This window comes from Sphaeramia orbicularis, chromosome 12, assembly GCF_902148855.1.
Source record: "Sphaeramia orbicularis chromosome 12, fSphaOr1.1, whole genome shotgun sequence".
Taxonomy (NCBI): domain Eukaryota; kingdom Metazoa; phylum Chordata; class Actinopteri; order Kurtiformes; family Apogonidae; genus Sphaeramia; species Sphaeramia orbicularis.
Window position 1 is genome coordinate 44,361,289 of NC_043968.1, and position 20,891 is coordinate 44,382,179.

At 39.2% G+C, this 20,891-nt stretch overlaps 2 protein-coding genes across 3 annotated transcripts; both read left to right on the plus strand.

Annotated features, from left to right (window-relative positions):
- Positions 1-983: 983 nt before the first annotated feature.
- Positions 984-14,465, plus strand: cpsf6 (cleavage and polyadenylation specific factor 6). 2 transcript variants are annotated; one of them, XM_030149073.1, is made up of 10 exons: positions 984-1,088; positions 2,428-2,637; positions 2,837-2,940; positions 3,218-3,363; positions 3,460-3,642; positions 6,153-6,651; positions 6,798-6,913; positions 7,015-7,168; positions 7,423-7,621; positions 12,666-14,465. In XM_030149073.1, the coding sequence occupies exons 1-9, from the start codon at positions 1,029-1,031 to the stop codon at positions 7,607-7,609; spliced, it is 1,659 nt and encodes a 552-aa protein (XP_030004933.1). In that variant the 5' UTR covers positions 984-1,028; the 3' UTR covers positions 7,610-7,621; positions 12,666-14,465. The 2 variants fall into 2 exon arrangements, with proteins under 2 accessions (XP_030004933.1, XP_030004934.1); XM_030149074.1 differs by having other exon boundaries at positions 3,469-3,642.
- Positions 14,466-16,356: 1,891 nt separating this feature from the next.
- Positions 16,357-20,739, plus strand: yeats4 (YEATS domain containing 4). The gene is made up of 7 exons (XM_030149077.1): positions 16,357-16,407; positions 16,509-16,628; positions 16,781-16,847; positions 17,871-17,965; positions 18,074-18,163; positions 18,380-18,467; positions 20,068-20,739. The coding sequence occupies exons 1-7, from the start codon at positions 16,357-16,359 to the stop codon at positions 20,235-20,237; spliced, it is 681 nt and encodes a 226-aa protein (XP_030004937.1). The 3' UTR covers positions 20,238-20,739.
- The last annotated feature ends 152 nt before the right edge of the window (positions 20,740-20,891 follow it).

A 20,891-nucleotide genomic window follows, 5' to 3' on the forward strand; every position in this document is an offset into this window, starting at 1 on the left:
GTCATCCACCGCAGCTGCTTCTCTGGTTTCTTAGAATGTGCTGAGGAGGATGACTTGGATTGTCCTCAGTGTGCATTTTTCCACCACAGTTCCCACTGAATCCAGGTTCTCTGCTATGAATTCAGATTTAAGTGTAATGCCATTCTGGGTTCTCCAAGACCAATGCATGTGAAGAACTAGAAGCACTCGTAGAGCGCAGACCTCCGCCAAGGCAGATCACTGCCCCCCACCCCACCCCCGATCACCACCAAAATGTCATCATTTGTTCCTTGTGCCGGTATCAACATTTCTTGAAATTTTCATCCAAATCCGTCCATAACTTTTTGAGTTATTTTGCACACAAACAAACAGACAGACAGACAGACAGACAAACCAATGCCGACAAAAACATAACTTCCTTGGCGGAGGTAATAAACTAATCAAAAACAACTAAATGGAATATTTTTCCGCTCTGAAATTATTATTAACCATTCATTCCTACAGTCCGGTTTGGTTTTAACTTGACATAGTCTATTTGCAAATGAGAAACATGACAATTAAATAGCTGTATGTCAAGATGCTGATTCAAGGAATAAATCAAGACAACAGACTGCAGACCTCAAGCCTTTAGATTAGACTGTGTGGTATTATCCATAAGAGCTGAATATTCAGTCCAATACTCAACTAATCTGAAAAAGCAACAAACTTAAAGTGTGATCACTTAAAAAACCGTCAAAAGGTGAATAAGCTACTATCTTAGAGTCCTGTAACAAATTGAAAATGAGAGCATCCCAAATGAAAGAGGCTGGAAGTTGTCTGACGTTCATTCAAAGGTAGATAAAGTACAAGAACAATGGCAGAAACGTATTTTAAAGTAGAATGGTCCAATACTTTAATGTTTTTGCAGTACAGAGCACATGTGACAGTGAACAGATGTTGTCGGTCTGTTGTAATGACCACTGCTGGCCGCTGGGGGCGCTGGGTATCCGCTCCGTGTCATTGTTTGTGCCGTTCACCGCCGGGCGGAGTGAGCAGCGGGTCAGAGGAAAATGGCGGACGGTGTGGATCACATCGACATCTACGCCGACGTAGAGGAGGAATTCAACCAGGTATTAAAAACTAATTTTCCACACTTGGACTCGTGTTGATATTTCGTGCAAATGTCTACAGTGCGTGGTGGATACTGTAATAGGACAGTAAAATGCTCTGCTGTTGTCGGGGTTTGTTTCGCGTACAGGCCGCCTGTCACGATGCTGCAGGCTCATATACCCCGAGTGTTGCATCTGTGATTTTGTTGATATTTAACTCGGATTCTGCTGAGCGTATTACCTGATTTAGCAGAGAATTTACTCTTCATTCTGTGGGGTGCATGCGAAGAGCAGGCCCTTTCATTGTTTGGCTCGTAGTTACCGCCAGGGCTTCGGGCCTGGCATGGCCGCCTGTGGCGCGTGAGCGAACCAAACAAACGTACCTCTGTTAGCTACACGGCTAATCTGTAGCATAATAGAAATGTTTGTATTTGGCTTTTTATATTCATGCCAGTGTACACAGTACTATTTAACGACGAAATGATGTTTAAATGTAGTCTGGGTTAGTATTAGCTGCGTCATGTTTAAAATGAGAAAGCTTTACAAATGAGTAGCACTTCAGTGTTAGCCTGGTAGGTGAACGGTAAGGGCCGACTGATGTTTTTTTTAATACACGCCCCTTTCCTGTAGGACTAAAGGACGTAAGAGTCTATAATGGGACCAAGTTTCTTGAGTTTTCTTTGGCAATGTTGGTTGTTCATGTTGGGATCATTGTCTCTGCTATCAATGGAACCCTAACACAGTTTGTGAAGTTGACCCATTGTCTCCAGTGAGTCTCTGCTTTATGTTCGCGAAGTCTCACATCTTTTTTCTATGACTTATTCTGTTGGATATGATAAAATACAACCTTATCAACGAAAAAGGGGATTCTTTCGCTTTGTTCCATCGTAACCCCATGCTTTTAATGACGGAAAATTGAGTGAGGGACTTTTTTAAAAGAAGTGTCCTTACGAGACTCAGCCGTGCATTTTTGTCCTCTTAAGGGAACATGCGCAACATTTTGCTCCATTTTTTTCACATTTCTTCTTTGCTTTGTAGTTTTATCTGTTCAGATGAAAAGGAAGCATTATTAGCACATTATTTACATGTCTGTTATAAGAAGTAGGAGCAGCATCATGATCATATAAGAACTGTAAAATCTATATTGAGAGAGCATCTAAAGAGACTGCTCTTACCACGCTTTATAGTTGAGGAAATTTAACTTCTTTAGCAAATCATCAGATTGCTAAGATTGTCTTATTAAAAAACATACAGCCAACTCAAAGGAATAAATCAGTATATTCAGTATTTTTTAATGTTAGTATAGGTGTGAACATGTTGATATAGTTCTTGATAGACCCATTGTTATCATGTTTAACAGGAAGCTGACTACCCAGTCCATGAGCAGATCGACCTGTATGATGATGTAATATCCCCATCGGCCAATAATGGCGATGCTCCAGAAGACCGCGACTACCTGGACACACTGCCTGCGCCAGGTGGTTCAGAGGGAGGGAAAAGTGCTCCACCCAACGTAGTGTATACCTACACAGGCAAAAGAATTGCCCTATACATTGGAAACCTCACATGGGTATGAATGAGATTTTGATCAATCTGCTTGCATGTGCTACTTTAATATTGGGAAAACCTGCTATTCATTACTTTCTGTGATTTGATGTTATCAAACAAGATTTCCTTGTATCTGCAAATGTAGATGTACAAATGAATGTATGTATATAAACGAGGTGATCAAATCAGTGCTTAAGCTGATGAGGTCTTGTTTTGTGCAGTGGACAACAGATGAGGACCTGACAGAAGCCATCAGGTCAATAGGCATCTCAGATGTGCTGGAAATCAAGTTCTTTGAAAACAGAGCTAATGGACAGTCAAAAGGGTGAGCACTTGTACTGTCTGTGTGTTATGGGTATTTATTAGGTTAAAATGTGACAAATCAGGCAAATGATTGTTATGAAAGCAAGGGATATGTCTACATGTTATAAATAATTATATTTGAGAGTGAATGATATTTGAGAGTGGGTTTGGCAAGACTTGAATGCTACTGAGATGCACTCCACAATATATTAAGATACTTAAAAGTCATGATAATTGGCGGGTAAAACATGTCTTTAATGTACTGACTTAGAGCCTGATCTGGTAATTATGTGTACCAGGTTTGCTCTGGTGTGTGTGGGCTCTGATTCTTCATCCAGGAAGTTAATGGAGCTGCTGTCAAAGAGGGAGCTGCACGGTCAAAATCCCATCGTCACGCCGTGTAATAAACAGTCACTCAGCCAGTTTGAGATGCAGTCACGCAAAAGTAAGTAGTGCACATTTGATAGCCTCACAATGTTGAATGAGGGCAGAGAGTTCAGCCATGAAAAATAACAGACTATGTGCCATATCATTTTTATCGGTTGTACAGGTACACAGTCAGGCCAGATGTCTGGGGAGGGTAAAGCTGGTCCCCCCGGTGCTGGACCCCGTGGAGGTTTCCCAATGGGGGGGCGAGGCAGAGGCAGGTTCCCTGGACCACCGGGCCCTGGAGACCGGTTCCCTGGTCCTGTTGGGCCTGGAGGGCCTCCACCACACTTTCCAGGTTAGTTTGGAAACAAGAATATATGCCTTTAGAAATGCATCCATTGTGCTGAAAGATAAATAAAAATGCAGAATCTGGTGACAGTGATAATAATTAAACAGTTTTTATCTTGCATCATTGCAAAAATATATTTTAAAAAAGTATAGTTCACATAAAATAGAGAGATATTAAGAAGGATATTAAACAGTCTCTTGTTTCAGTTACTAACATGACAGTCATAATTCTTACCTCTAGACATTTATGGGATGGTGGATTAATGTTCAGACCAGCTGTTTAAAAGATATCCCCATATCGTAAAATACATGTTTTTAACCCTTTTAAGACTGCTGTTATAACAGGCTGCCTAGATGTCTTCATGTTTTCTTTGCAATGAAAGTGTCAGGAAATGTGTTTTTTGCCATTTCTTTTGCACTTTTTTTTTCAGGAAGAACTTAACTTTCAATATCTGGCCATTAGTTATCATTATTATAGATAATAAATGCTTAAAGCAGTGTGTTTTAGTAAAGAAGAGGAAAGTTTTTAGCATTTTAATTATCAAACAAATGTAAATATCCACAATGAAACCTTTTGTTATTTCCAGGCATTTTTTAGCCTGTGTGAAAGACTCTGAAACAGTTCCTTTCTACTCATAGTACAGTTCCACATTGCACAGCACTCATCCATGGTATGCATCTTTGGCAGGAGCACATCTTTTTCTGTCCTAACTAGCTGTCTTCGTTGTTTCTGTCCCCCTTTTTGATGTTTGTATGGACAGGAATATGGCTTTTGGGAAACTTTGAGACCGAGCCAGAAAGCTCAGAATCTCAGCTTTCTGATGTTGTTTAAGCAGCTTAAAGGTGCGGGAGATTTTCGTGACCAATTTTTCATCAAATCTGTAAAACCTCAGTCATAGTCTAACTATCACAAATCAGTAAGTCTTTCTGTGATTATTCACCTGAATGTCTTGCATCATGGTGAACAATTTCGAAGTGCCATCCACCATAAACAAACCATGTGTTTACAAACAGAGCCGAGAGGTCGCTTGGGCATCTTCAGAATTTTGTCGTGACATGCATTGTGGGAAAGGGAAGCTCGCACAGCCACCTGGCAGCGGCAGCTGCTGCAGACATGAGGCGGAAACGGCAGGAGCTCCCTTCCTTCTATGCATATTTCTTCAGCTGTTTCCGTGTTTCAGCCGTTTCTGTGTCGTTTTTGTGTCATCCATATATCATATGGTTGCGCTGCCACTTTCAGGCGGTGGTGCGAGCCTTCGCTTCCCACAATGCACATCGTGACAAAATTCTGAAGATGCTCGAGTTACCTCCTAGCTCTGTTTGTAAACACAGTTTGTTTATGGTGGCTGGCACTTCGAAATTGTACACCTTGATGCAAGAGATTCAGGTGAGTAATCACAGAAAGACTTACAGATTCGTGATACTTAGGCTATGACTGAGGTTTTACAGATTTGATGAAAAATTGGTCATGAAAGTCTCCCACACCTTGAAGGCATGCTTGTGTTTAGCAGTACGACTGCATAGTCAATTTACAGTTTTTCTTTGTCTAGTTATACTGCTCTGAAATTAGGGATGTGTGATATGACGATATTAGATCATGAAGGATTAGAACGTATCAATGATCCAACAAAGCAGAGAGATTGTGGAATTGGGGGGGGGGTGCATTCTGTGCTGTATGTACCCCACAATGAATACGCACATACCATATGACCATACAAAGTGATAGTGAAACTTAAGACTTAAGTCTCCCGTTGTTGTGCAGCTCATTTTCCCTTTCCCTACCTTTGGAAACTTTAATTTGAGGGGACAGGACGTGAGTCCTCCATGTCCTCCTACTCTCACAATAATTTTTTTGTACCATTTCATGTTCATATGAATCAATAGCCCTTCAGTGACACTTTCCAACATTTTGGGAACAATTTGCTTCAAGAAGCTGTACACTTGGCAAGCTATTGACATCATTAAACTCTAACAAAATCTTGATTTGGGTGCTCTTTATTAAATTACACAGTAGGAGACAGTTGCCTGCTTGTCTTTTTTTTTTTTTAACCATTTTGTATCTTTTGCCTTTCAACTTTTACATCTCACCAATCACTTTGTGGCTGGTTCACTTGAAGGACTTCATTTGAGAGGCTGCTAGTATATTAGATGAAACATTGTCAATAATCTCTTAGTAAATACCATACTGATTTGTAGAACCATTGGTTTTTTATGATTTATGGCAAAACAATATCTTGTAAAATGCGCACCATCACCAACAACAAAGCTCAGTTGAGACTTTTTTTAGTTTGTCACTGTCACTGCTTTCAGGTGTCTTTATCACCTAACAACATTTCTATATGAAGGGGAAATATAAGATGGTAAAATCCTAAATCATAAATTGATCATTTTATGTGTTTGAAGACATTTCTTAAATGAAAGGGGTTATACTGATTTGTACTGACTTGTCAAAACACAAGATGGAAGGGTTTACTTAATGTCTTGCCTTTCTGCTTCTTCCTGTATTTTCTCGTTTAGGTGGGATGCAGGGTCCTCCACGTCCCCCTCCAGGTCCACCTGGCCCTCCTGGCCCTCCAGGACCTCCACCTCCTGGCCAGGGCCTTCCCCCTCCACTTGCTGGTCCCCCAAATCGTGGCGATCGACCCCCTCCCCCTGTTCTCTTCCATGGTCAATTTGGTCAGCCTCCACTGGGGCCCCTACCCCCTGGCCCCCCTCCTCCAGGTTACGGCCCACCCCCTGGTCCCCCCCCCCCTCAACAGGGCCCTCCACCTCCAGGACCATTCCCTCCCCGTCCCCCTGGCCCTATTGGTCCTCCCATGGCTTTGGCTCCACCTCCTCACATGCAAGGTCCCCCACCAGGTGGACCACCACCAGCCCCACATGTCAACCCTGCCTTCTTTCCTCCACCTGGCAACAACAACATGCCCCCCAACGACAGCAGAGGGCCTCCTGGACCAAATGACCCGTACGGACGGCCACCACCCTATGAGAGAGGGGACTACGGTCCTGGAGGCCGGTAAGGATGGGTAGTGGACATGGAACAAATTATCCAAATGGCAGTATAACAGGTTTTGTGATGGTGATGCACTGACACTAGTTGTGGTCACACCTACCCTACAGATAAATGATATAACATTATTTGTGATGTGTGTTTGTGTATAGGGAGATGGAGGCGTCACGGACCCCACTGAGTGAGGCAGAGTTTGAGGAGATCATGAACAGAAATAGAGCCATCTCCTCCAGTGCCATATCAAGAGCAGTGTCTGACGCCAGTGCAGGTAAAACACTACAGCACAATAGGTTGCATAACCTACAGTCATGTAAAAATGGGACCCAACACAAAGTAAAGTTCAATACTTTGTTCTTTCTTTGTTTTTAGCTGACTATGGCAGTGCTATAGAAACCTTGGTGACAGCCATTAGTCTCATTAAACAGTCTAAAGTCTCAGCTGACGACCGTTGTAAGGTCCTCATCAGTTCACTACAGGACTGTCTCCACGGCATTGAGTCAAAAAGTTACGGCTCTGCATCCAGGTAAGACTTGAGTTTAGACTAGTTGACATATATAGCCCCTCAGCAGCAATCTGCACTCTCACCTCTAAATGTCACCAAATATTTCACACTGAACTTTTTATAACTTGGACAAAATAAGAAAAAAAAGTTTGTTAAATCTGGCCAGCAACATTGATATCTGCAGTACAGCTTACAGTGACAGAGATCTTTCAAATCATGGTTTTGGTTTTAAGAGTATTATTGGCTGTCAATGACACTTCTTTTGTTGTTATTAGGCGAGAGCGTTCCAGAGAGCGTGACCATAGCCGGTCGAGGGAAAAGAGCAGGCGTCACAAGTCTCGTAGTCGTGATCGGCACGAGGACTATTACCGAGAACGCAGCCGTGAGCGGGACCGGCATCGTGAGAGGGACCGGGACAGAGACCGGGAGAGAGAGAGGGAGCGAGAGTACCGACACCGCTAGAGGACTGGGGAGGTGGGTACAACTTTACAGTCAATTTGTTTTATAAGTGTCCTCACCACTGATTTTATGTAACCAGGACAAAGCCCAACTGTTTGAGGTTTATCATCATGACAACGGAGGAACATTCCTTTTATGAGCCTTAAGAAATCCTCTTTGATTGCTCACCTTCTCTCTTCTTAAATGAATCAAAGATTTGAGTCACAACCTAATGGTACAGAAAAGCCTCCCTGTACCCACATTATTTTAGTCTACACAGGTATTTTGAGATGGCCGTATGACGAGTTACATTATGTCACAATCTAAAAGGCTGTACTAATGTACAGTGTAGTAACAGTGTGGACTGCAATGTCCTTCCATAAATTTGAGGAGAGGAGAGGTCAGCAAGAAAAAAGGAAAAACTAACTTCGTTGGTTTCAGGTAGGTGTAAGGTAAGTCTGATCTTTTAACACAGAAAATCTTATGATTTTGTGTTATTGTGAACTGTCTGAGAAGGTATGTATGTAATACACACTTGTTTTCACAATGTTTACACATGTTTTCACAATGCTTGTGCATTTTAAGAGTTCTATCAATACTGTTTTATTGTGTGTAAATTGCTCTCTCTGAGTAAGGGAACAACAGGAAATGGAAAAAGGGTACAGGATATGGAGCACCCTAGATTCGTTGTTACTTTTGGTCTGTAGTCCGACGATGCTGGTAAATTATCAACATTATCAACTGCTCATGAAATCACACTAACCAGATTATATTGAAATAGAAGGTGGTGTTGTAAACAAGCAATCTGATGTACCACCATAATTTTCATTTTCTCCTGTATTGACAGTGAATATCACCTATGTAGATGTTTTTATTCAAGGGTAGATGTTCAATTGGTTTGTAGAAAATGAAAGATGTGATTTACCAGCAGCTATGACCAGTAGACCAAAAGTTGAGTATCTTTGTGGTGTGTATATGAGTGTATGGATTATTGGTAATTGTGACTTTTGAGATGACATAGTTATTTGACTGACTGGTAGGTTTCAGATGCGCAAAGGTATTCCATAACATTGGTACAGCACTCAGTGTGGTGTTTTTGTTCTGATTCGACTGTATTTTAAACAAATAACAGTATTAAGTTGTGAGAATAGCAACATGTAATGATATCCCCTTCGGTGATGTTGTGTACATACGCCCTTTACCATCAAAAAAATTTGGAACATGTATATCATTCATATTTGATGTTGTTACTAGAAGGTGTGTATCTGTTAATATTCAATGTCAATATGACTTGTGAAGTCTTGTGCTACATTTGCATGTCAATATATCCTGAATTTGTGTATTTTCATAATGTTTTGTAGCATAGTGTTTCTCACTGTGCTGTCAAACACCTTGGTTTAAGGCGCTGAGGTGAAGTAGAAAAATGAATCATGCCGATGTCATTTGATCAATTGTATTGTGAACCTGGATGTTAGATTTACAACAACATAACTGATCAGTCGTAATGAAGAAACTATACTGCTTTTGGTCTGTACATTTTCAGTATTGCATCACAGTTAAAATTAATGAATGATGTTACTGTTCCATTGGTATAACTAAATCATATATAACAAACAGAATAATATTTGAAGGCAAAACAGATATTTTCCATGGTTTTGTGCTTGTTACCAGGCCACCATTTCATTTTCAATTTGAGGTGTCTGACCAAAATTGGTAAAAAAAAATCTGTTGAAACATGTCCAACAATGCCACATTTTATTTATTTTTTTCATATCTGCACTTATCGTTCTTGTGAGAGCGTCATGTGTTTGTTCTGGTTTTTGAATGTGCGAATATGCTAAGCTGAGGATGAGTTGTAGATAATTTAGCAGGAAATAACTTGACACTTGTATACATTTTCAATTGTCTCTTACATGGATTTACAGAAATGCCTTGTAGGTAAAAGCTTGCTGGTGTTTGTTATGGATCCTTGGTGTTGGGCTCATAAATCATGTTTATAGTCTTTGTGTGAAGATGCTTTTCCTCCATTGCATCACTTGAGTTTTGACATACTAAATTATGTCAGGTACTTGGACTGTTGTTGACATATTGGGGTTAAACATTATGTGTGTCGCTCTCATGTGTTCCTGCTAAATCCCTAAGATGTATTGTGGTGTTTTTAAACCAGTCCACTTAGCTCAGGTACTGGCATTTTAGGTCATATTGACCCTTCAGCATCTCTGTACAGCACTTCATTATCCCAAATAATATTTCTTGTAATTTTAATTGAGGCTTAAGCCTTGGTTGGGCTCAGAGAGCACCAATTACATTTGATGCATTTAGCAAGTAATGTTTTTTCACATTTAAAATGTTACTTCTCTGTCTGTAACATTGCCTCATACTGAGGTATATTATCTGGGGCAGCTTTGCTATGGAGTTGCTGTACTCTGAAAACAGCCCAAACCAAATGAATGTCATTTAGCTGTCCTAGTATCATGTGAAGTGAGTGGTGTGGAAATATACTAAGCTGTAGCTGTTAGTGCCTGCTATGGTCTTCGCTTTATTCCTAGTTTTCCCTACCTGAACATTTTTGACAGAAGTTGGATTTGGTGTCCACCAGGAGCCTCTTTTACTAAACCAGGAGAATGAAATCTCCCACATTTTACATGTCAGATGTAATGTCAGAAAATGCATTATAAATGGGCCTTCAAACCAATATTACATATTTTTTAACAACATGGAAGCAGTAGTGCAATGTGTTTTAAAAGAGACCCCAGTGGACACGATCAACTTTTGGCTAAAGGTAGTTGTTGCATAAAGAGTGTTTTTAATTAAATTTATTGCCCTTGAATGAAATGACAAAAAAGAAAGTGGGTAATAAGGCCAATCATGTCCAGTTCCATGTTTCCATGTGCAGAATACACCTTTGCCTTCACTCGTTTGTCTTCTAGTTTAAGTCAGGGATGTAGCAGAGACCTGAGCCCTCAACTGCTCTTATTCTTGATGGTGTTTTGTGCACAGTCATTTTGTCTTATCATGTAGCTGCAGGGGGTGCACAGTGTTTGTATAGGGTAAATTACTTAAACACACTTCTCCAGTCTGTCTGTAGGTGTATGTGCGCTGGGGTTTGCAGACTTTGTCTTTTGAAGAACAGTATCTTCTCATGTCAAACCAGGGTCAAACTGTGGTTCAGTTCTATTAACAAGATAATGATAATGAGTAACTTTTATAAAATATTTTATTGTAAAGTAAGAAGCACAGCTTTCAGTTATTTTGTCTTTGCCATTCGCATTAACAAAGTTTAAGCTACAACTTGCAGCAAATCTCCTTTCTGATCATAAAAGATAAAATCATCCAGACTCAGGGCTCTATGAGCTTAGCATTTCTGAAATACTGAAGTCAGCCAGTCTTTTCAAAGTCAGTGGAAGGATCAGGACAATGATATCTGATCATGTTTTGTAAAATAGAACTTTGATATGTCATGGATCACATGAAGTATTGTTTCATGTTGAGTTTAGTAGCAGGTTGAAGTTAGTAGTGTAAGCAGGTAAGGGACTGTTTGACCCCGGTTTGGCTGTCCTGTTTCATTATTTCAATGTTGTACTGTTTGACACTGCTACATAATGTAATGTTTGAAACTGTTTATTTTGAACTGTATGAACTAAAATGCACATAGTGTAAGTAACCAGTCTCTGAATGAAAGTGGGTTTAATATTTTAACGTAATTATAGGACTAAATTGGAAATTCAGGTTGTAGACCCTAAAGATATTAATGCATGCATCTTAGTTCTGTTTTACTATTTGACTAAAGTGTTCTGTGTTCACCATGCTCCATGTAAAGAATCTTTTTCACAGTTTGAATTAATGCAATTGAATCCTCAAACTATGTAGGCCTTTATGTTCATTTGAAACAGTTCCTCTGAGTCTTTCAGAGCAGATGATAATTCAGCTGTAGTCTCATCCAGAGCCAAACTTGTTATCAAAGCTTAATTGTTGTCATTCTTAATATTAATGGAAAACACTTTCAGTTCCCCATTATTGGTAGAAAATTGATAGTGCCTGTTGAAAGTTGGTGTTTTCTTTCCAGTCAATGTGTAGATCAGATGCTGCACTTGTTCCCCTTCGATAAGAAGTAGAATGTGTTGCAATCCATTCAGCATGGGTGTCAGACAAAAGAGTCTCATCTAAAATCACATTGACATTACATACACTCGGAGGATTTTTGAAGCCACAACTGCACACATAGGGCTAAATTCCACCTGCTGAGTCAGATACATACCTTTTTTCTTTGGAAATGGCAGGTAATCTTTAAATGTGAAAATACACTAAAACTCAACAGTTAAAACTTACAACATAAAGACAGAAGACGCAGCTCCATTCCATTAGTAACAGGTTCTAGTTTCCTCCTCCAGTGATCAGTAATTTTAGTTACAATATAGTATTGACAGGTTATTATTGAATGGTTTCTGGGGCTCTAAGATTAATGGCGCATGTTGGGAAAACTTGCATTATTAAAAAAAGATGCATTTTAAGGCCATGATGTTGGGGGTAAATAAACGTTCCTAGACATAACTTTTATACAATTGTAAGCATCAGTCACCCATCCACAAATTTGGGTTTGTTGAAAAATCTGCACCAAAAATAAATGTTTAAACTCTGTTATTGAATGTAACGTCATGTTGGCATCGTTGGCAGATGTTACTATAGGTCTGGGTTTCAGCCTCTGTAGTGAAAAAAAAATTTAGTCCACTTAAAGTGAAATGTTTTTTGTGTGTACAAACTGCCAGATTTCACTCTTGATTATCATATATCCTGTTAATGTTTGCATGATATGTGTGTCTGCTAGGGTTGGGGACAGTACACAGTCAGTGAAGTGTTAACAGTCAGCATCCAGTCATTTGAGTATAATTTTTTTAGAGATTTTTTATCCCCTAATATGTGTGCCGCTGCGTGGTCCAGCCTCTGGCCCTGTGATGGATTGTTCCCAGCCCTGGCGGCCACTGTGTATGTGTAGTGTAGAGGTTTATTGGTGAGGGGGGAAAGTGTTGACTGTTGGGCTGCCTCGAAACCAAACTCCACCCTTCATTTTGACACCTTTCAGCTAACGAGGATCAAAGATGGAAGGAAGCAAAAGGAGGAACGACTACATTGGCCACAGCCTCCCCACCCTGCATGACCGGACAGGATTAGCATCTCTTCCTCCCCTCCATCTCTCCTCTCCTTCTCCACCCATCCTTCTCTGTTTCTTCATCTTGTCTGCCTGACTTAAGAGCAGTGGATGGAAGACCCCGACCTGTGTAAGGCTATGTTATCCAAACATATACTCATGGTAACTAAAGATGAAAGAAAAAAACTTTCCAAAACAGCTCTGTTATTTTTATGATGTTTTATTTGATATGAAGTTGAGTAAATGTGATGCTTTTTTGAAAAACAGGAACAGCCCCCACCGCCTCCAAACAGATGACACAAACATTGCATCCTTAAGTTTTTTTTTTTATTTTATTTTCCCTCGGCTCGCTGTACTGTGTACATTCAGTTTAGAGATTAGTTTTTATAGGGTACATGTTTGGTGTGTCCCCCCCTCCCCCCCATTCTTATTTGTTCATGGTTAGTATGTTTGTAAATGTTTCTCTGCTTTTGATTAAAAACTAGATGGTGTTGTAATAAAAAATGTTCACTGAGGTACACTTGCATTTGGTGAATTCCTCTACATGTTTGTGTCATTTATATTAAATGTGAATTTTGGTCTATAAAATGTTTTCATATTGAATTTGTCTACTTTTAAGTGACACTTTTTAGCTGCATTGGCAGGTGGCTTTGTTTTACAAAGCACAGCTGTGTTACTTGGTACTTTTCTGTAACACAGAAGGTAAAAAATAAGACAAGAGTTGAGTGTAATAATTTGTAAAGTGCCCTGGCTGATTGATGCAAACATAGATGCTGAACAAAAAACGTGCAGCTGTTGGGACCATTTCCAACTGCACACAAAACCTCAAAATTAGTGTTCATTAAGTGGTTTCTTGTTGTACATCGCCAAAAACATTTCCAAACCAAGCTGTTTCTGAAATGTTATGTTTTGTGTATGTGAATTAAGTTGGCCCACATTGATTTTAATCCACTCTTAGTTTACATATCAATGAAACATTTCCTACTGATACCCCCCATTCTTTTGTGCCATTTGCTATATTTTTTTCTTGTTTGAAATTGTCAACTTGTGAAAACCAGCATGAATGATCAAAGCAGCTCACTGGTAAAAACTGAACTTTTACTACACTTACATTGTCATGTGCCGTACTACACTTTATTTCCTACTTTTGTTCATGTTATAGGCTGTCGACATACACCTAGTGTTTGTAGGTTTTTAAAACTGGTATGAAGAATTGTGCATGTTTTTCCTTGGTCAAATGAATTTAAAGGAATAAGTATAATGGACACTGTGTTCTGTTTACTAAAAAAAAAAAAAAAGTAAATTCAGTCTGGAAACACTGTAAAAGCTACCATGAGATGGGAAGCTCACATTGTATGAATTTAACAAGGCAAAATCACACAAATGCAGGTTAAACAACACATTTGTCTACAACTGTTGCCTGGTTCATATATGAAAATTCTGTTTATTCTGTTTAATGGAAGATCATAAATTTGTTCAGATGTTTTGTCTTTCACCATAAAGCTAATAAGTCCTTTATATTTAACTGCTCAAGGTGTTGGTATGGCAAGAAATTCATGTAGTTCATCCATTGTAACTGCCACTGAAATCACCCTGTCTTACTAAAACAGGTCTGTATCAACATCCACATGTTTAACCCCCAACAATGTGTCTATGTTCTATCAGTATACTTGGAGGTTTTTATATTGACAAATGTTAATTGTTCCCACCAGCATCTGTTTTAAGTATGGCTACCTTTAAAAAAAACAAAAACAACTGTAAATAGTTTTGATATATATGAACAATGTAAGAAAATATGGATGAAGCATATTGCGTAGCATAAGTTTTCTGAGACGATTCCTTCAAAACATGTACAAATTTGGATGATTTTGACTGGGTTTTCCTCCTTGGACTGCAAATGTGTGTATAAACCATACTTGACTAACACAGTGAGTCTGACATGGTGTACTCTTAGACATTTTTGACCTTTCTTACATTTAATTAGAAAACTAAACGTTCACAGTTGAGATGTCGACTGCCTGAACAGATGAATTGTGAGTTTAGTTTAGTTTGTAGTTTTGTGCTGATTTCTCTCCACAGTGGTGAAGGTAAGTGTTTGCAGGTCTACATTCACTGCACAGAAACCGAAGAACCGGTCCAGAGGATACGGCAATCAGGGCCATCAAGTCAGGCCAATACAATATAACTTGATGTTCCCAGTGTGTTTTAGTTGACAGTTTATTTTAAAATATGCATATGTAAATAGTTACAGCTATGCCTTATTGTGAAGTATAATGAAAAACACATTGATTTCACCAGCAATTAAATGAAATTGCCTTTTTAGTAAATCTGAGTGATGAGTTTTATAGGTGTACAGAGTTGGAAATAGTTGAGTCTTTTCAGTGAAAAATAAACCTGTCGTCACTGCCTTAAATAAAATTTTGTCAAGTAATTTTTGTCTTTTGTTTTGAATCTGATGTAAGTCAAGTAGTCAAAAATATTAAGTTGAATATTCAGGAGTCAAGAAAAAAATCAAAGCTACTTCCAGTGGAAGTTGAATGCAAAGAGCCCTCAACCTTTAAGGAAAATACACGCCTTGTTTGTACAGAACGAAACTGATTGAAATTACATTTATGAAAGGTACTGACCTTTTCTGGTCAAACTAATTTGATCACAACAGGACTCTAGCGTGTCAGATGAATCAGTTTAGTGCACGTCACATTGTTTAATTATTTTGCAAAACAAAAAAAACGAACATATTGGTAATGTGTTTTTTTTATTTTTTTATTTTACAAATTTCAGGTTTTTTTCTAAGTATAATTGCATGAGGGCATTTTCCAGAATCCAGATCTTCATGAATTTGAGGTACATTTCAGACTTTTTAATCTGAGAAACTGAAATCAGAAGAATCAGAAATACTTGATAAGTGCCAGCATTGGATATTATTGTTGCAGGAGACGCGGAACCAAGAATAAAGTGCAAAACAATAGCTATATCTAAAATAATACAATATTTGTCATTGTATTAAATGTGTGACTGGCACTGATCAGTGCTAAGTGAATGGACAGCAGAAAGGGCCCGTTGGTGCATATTCGTCACCCTCCGATGACGAAGACGAGAAATAATGTAAATAAAATAATATGTGGCAGCGGAACGGAGGTAGAGCCAGTCATCTAATAACCGAAGGGTTGTCGGTTCGAATCCCGCCCTATCCTAGTCATATGCCTTTGTGTCCTTGGGCAAGACAGTCCACCTACCTTCGGTGGTGGTCAGAAGGGCCATTTGGTCCGCTTCCATCAGTCTGCACCAGGGCAGCTGTGGCTACAAACGTAGTTTACCAGCACTGGAGTGTGAATATGACAGTAAATGAACAGTGTAAAGCACTACACACAGCTAATACCATGTAGCTCTTATTCAGGAGGCGGAACCTTTGTGTCTGCAACACGCGACTCATTACGGACGATCAAGCACGTTACACTCATCACTTCCGGTTCTTGTTTAGCTGGTAGTTTGAAACCGGGTGCTGTCGATATGAAGCACGATTTAACGCATAAATGGCAGTGTTAACAGGTCAAGAATTACACTAAGGAGCAAGAAGAGTGCTTTACAGTGTATACGGTTAACTCCACTGTCTTTTCTCTGTACTATGTTCAAAAAGATGACTGAATTTGGTCCAGATTCCGGGGGGAGAGTTAAGGTACCGCTGCTACACACTCCTGCAGCTTGTATATTAGATCTGGTTTTTATGTATATTTAGTAATGTTACATAACTAATGTGATTGTGTGTGTTGTCTTCAGGGTGTTACTATTGTGAAACCAATTGTGTTTGGAAATGTTGCACGGTACTTTGGAAAGAAGAGAGAGGAGGATGGACACACTCACCAGTGGTCCGTCTACGTGAAGCCTTACAGAAATGAGGTTAGAAACACATCCAAACATAGGTCCTAAAGGGCAAAATTCTATATTGTTTAAAACTTATCAGGTTGAGCATTTATAAAGTTTTACAATTACACCCTCACAAAACTATATAGATGAACTTGTCTAACAAATACATGACATTGTTCTTCCAGGACATGTCTGCTTATGTGAAGAAGATCCAGTTTAAGTTACATGAGAGCTATGGTAATCCACTGAGAGGTGAGTCACACTGATGTTATTTATATGACATTAAAAGTCTGCATCTGAAGCAAACATAGATGCCTAGGCTCATATGACAATTTACAAGTTACCTGCATTGACAGAAGTTGGCACTAACAGTTCCTGGTGATTTATAGTTTTGTCAAACAGAATTATTGACTGAAAAAGTAAGAGCTCAATAAATGCTGATTGTTATTGATTAAGCTAATTCCTTGGAATTCCGTGTTATTTGAAGCATATTTGTTAAATTATGTATTTATTTTGACTTTATGGAGGCCCTGAAGTCACCACTAAAGAAATAATGGCCAATAATGTAGTAACAGCCAATATCATACTAATTTTGCCCAGTTTAAATGTTATAAAGTCAATAACATAGTAACTTATCAATAATGTCATGAAGTGTTTATGATATAATGAAGGACAGAGTGCTGCATAGTATGCATCTTTGATGAATGAATAGGATGACTATGCCATCCACTAGACCTATTTTTTATGAGAAAACTGCACAAAAACTATTAAAAAGTATTTTACTCCCACGAGATGCAGTCCTGTTTGTATATTATATACATTATTGGCAGCTGTAATTACATTTTCAAAGGATCTGGTTTTTTTTTACAGAACTAGGCCAATAATGTAATAACATATTACATTTTTGGTAAGTCAGTACATTACTAGCTTTATTACATTATTGGGTGCTACAGGTGATATTTTTGATGTTGTTCCCAACAGGTAATTCTCAATAGCTTGTGCAAACACATTAATTATTTAGTTCCTACAAGATAGTATGTGTGCGCATGATGAAAAATCAGCCTTTAGGAGCTAAACTCCACCTGACTTAATTAGTTGACGTAGTTCAACAGTTACAGAGTTTACAACAAAGTCACGTTTATATTCAGTGGTTGATACCAGTCACTCTATTGGTCACTTAGACCATACTGGGGTTTCTCCCTCCTTAAGCTGTGTCACAGATTGAATGTATGACTGCTGATCTGTCTTTTCAACTGTTTTTTCTTTTCCTTTCAGTGGTGACTAAGCCTCCGTACGAGATCACAGAGACGGGCTGGGGGGAGTTTGAGATCATTATCAAGATCTTCTTTATCGACCCCAATGAGAAACCTGTAAGGGCTGCCTCTAGACACACAAACAAGAATACACACACACAGGATCAGTGACTCTGGCTTTATCTATCTGTTCTGTCATGACTTTCTATATGCATGTGTTTGTAGGTGACATTGTACCACCTCCTGAAGCTGTTCCAGTCGGACTCCAGTGCCATGCCCAAGAAGACTGTAGTCTCTGAATTTTATGATGAAATGGTACGTCTGCAATCACGCTGTAGTTTAGAACAGAAATGATTATACTGCTTAAGTTCATTTTATAGCTGAAATAATATATAATTCATTCAGAATGTTATTAACATTTAATCACTTTTAAGAATGTAGTCAGTACTTTGATAGGATAAAACGGTCAAAAGAGCTTGATTGTGAATTAGGATAAGTTTTTTTTGTTGTTGTTTTTTTCCCAACTCTCAGATTTTCCAGGATCCCTCAGCTATGATGCAGCAGCTGTTGACCACATCAAGACAACTCACCCTGGGAGCATACAAGCATGAGACAGAGTGTATGTAGTCAGTAGGGGAACTGACAACCCCACACCATCAGTGTGAATATATGCAAAGTAGTGATTTACACCAGGGAATGCACAATGTCTTTATAGTACACTAATGCCAGTTGCACACGAAAAGACTGAGGGGTTTTACTGGTATAGACACACTTCTGTTGTCAGAATAAAATCATCAGGATTTTGGTGGAGTTGTGACGTGCTCTTGTGATCTGGACTTTATAGTCTAAGCTGGTCATAAACTCAGTCTGATGTCTTAAATCAGTTTTGAATAAAAAAATGAGAAAAGATCCCCACAACCTGTGAGCTCCTAAGAAGATATTTATTCACCATAGTGATGTTTTAGGCACCGGCCCTTCATCAGACAATAAATATCTTCTTGGGAGCTCACAGGTTGTGCCAATCATTACCTCCGCCAAGGAGGTTATGTTTTTGCCAGGGTTGGTTTGTTTGTTTGTTTGTTTGTCTGTCTGTTTGTTTGTCTGTCCGTTAGTGTGCAACATAACTCAAAAAGTTACGGACAGATTTGGATGAAATTTTCAGGGTTTGTTGGAAATGGGATAAGGAAGAAATGAATAAATTTTGGTGGTGATCGGGGGTGGGGGGGCCCACGGGGGGGGCCACTGATCGTTAGTGTGCAACATAACTCAAAAAGTTATGGACAGATTTGGATGAAATTTTCAGGGTTTGTTGGAAATGGGATAAGGAAGAAATGATTACATTTTGGTGGTGATCGGGGGTGGGGGGGCCCACGGGGGGGGCCACTGATCAGCCTTGGCGGAGGTCTGCGCTCTCCGAGTGCTTCTAGTTTCTCATTTTTTCATCTGTTTTTCTGGGATCCTGCACACCTTTTAGCAACTAGATGTGCATGTCATCACCTCTTTTCTTAAATCAGTATTGACTCATGCAAGTACATCACCGACCAACAGTCTCATTTTATCCTGCTCTAAACATGAAGTAGTGAGCTGTTTATATGTTGAATACCTGATTTAAGCAGAAACACAGTAACAGAACCTGGTTTGATGTGTGTTCTGTCTACAGAGAAGTGAAGGGAGCACTGCCAGTCTGATGATCAGCAGACAGTAGTTTACTCATAGACTCCATCAAGAAACTCTTATTTTTCTTCACTATGGAAACACTTTTTCATACAATGTATGTTTCACCTGTGTCCTACCATGTCTACTGACAGAGTGTGACCACCTGGCTGGTACTGTGAAATGACATGAAGACTAATTATTCCCGTCTCATCCATGGGAAGATGAAATCACAGCCATTTTAGAGGGAACAGTAATAGAATGCTCTGTTAATTACACCCATGGGTAACCGTGGGTAACAAGACCTGTCACACCAACCTCTGACAACACCATGCAGCGAATCTTCGTATTTCCTTCTTGGCTAGTTTTCAAACCTTTGTTTCCATCTTGTTTTGTGATTTTGTGGAGACATGGCCACTGTCTTTAAATGAACCAGTGGGTCACAATTGAGTCTGTTCAAAGTCCTTTTCATGTCCTTATGTGCATGTCATGACATTATCCATGCACATGCCATGTATGGTTTTCAAGCTAAAGTGTTCATTAATATGTAATATGTGTGTCTGCAGTTGGTGAGCTGGAGCAGAAGACCAAAGAGAAAATGGAAGCAGCGAAGAAGAGAACCAGCCAGGAGATCACAGAACTCAAAGATAAACTAAAAGCCAGCAGAGAGAACATCAACCACCTGAAGGCAGAGATAAGGAAACTAGAGGAGGACGGAGACCACAAGGAGCACTGAGACAAACAAACATACAGACCATACGACTGCCACAAAACATGTGTTCTTACTCATCTTTTCACCTCACCAGTGATTCAAAAGCAGTGCATTTTTGTGAGAGGTTTGATGATGTAGTTAACACAATCAAGTCTCATGCATGAAACATCCACAAAACACCTGATTCAGTAGGAAGCCACAGGTCACATGTTTGGACATGATAAAACCAGAACTGCTGCATTGCCTGTGACTAAAACAAGTAATTTGCAGTTGGTTAATACATCTGTTTTACTGCTATCTCTGGCATTTGGCTGTGAAGCAGAAAAACAATAGAATGTGTGTTTTGTTTTTCCTATCATTTATGCAATCTTAGTTGTAGGAAACCATTTTGGAAAAAGTATGAATTCCTGTGTGAGTGTTTTCTGGTCATCTTTACTTCAGCATTCTTACTTACCATTTGTATGTGAATAGCTCATGTGTAATGTTTTTTTTTTTTTTAACTTTTATATTAAACAAACAGAAAATGCCTGTTGTAGTTGTCTTTTTTATTGTAAATCATCAGAATTATTCAGTAACACTTAGGATAACAGTGTAGTTATTAAAATATTTATTTTACCCAGACACAGGAAAGACTACTAGATCATACTATGTGAATTCTTTGTTTTCCGAGTGTCTGCG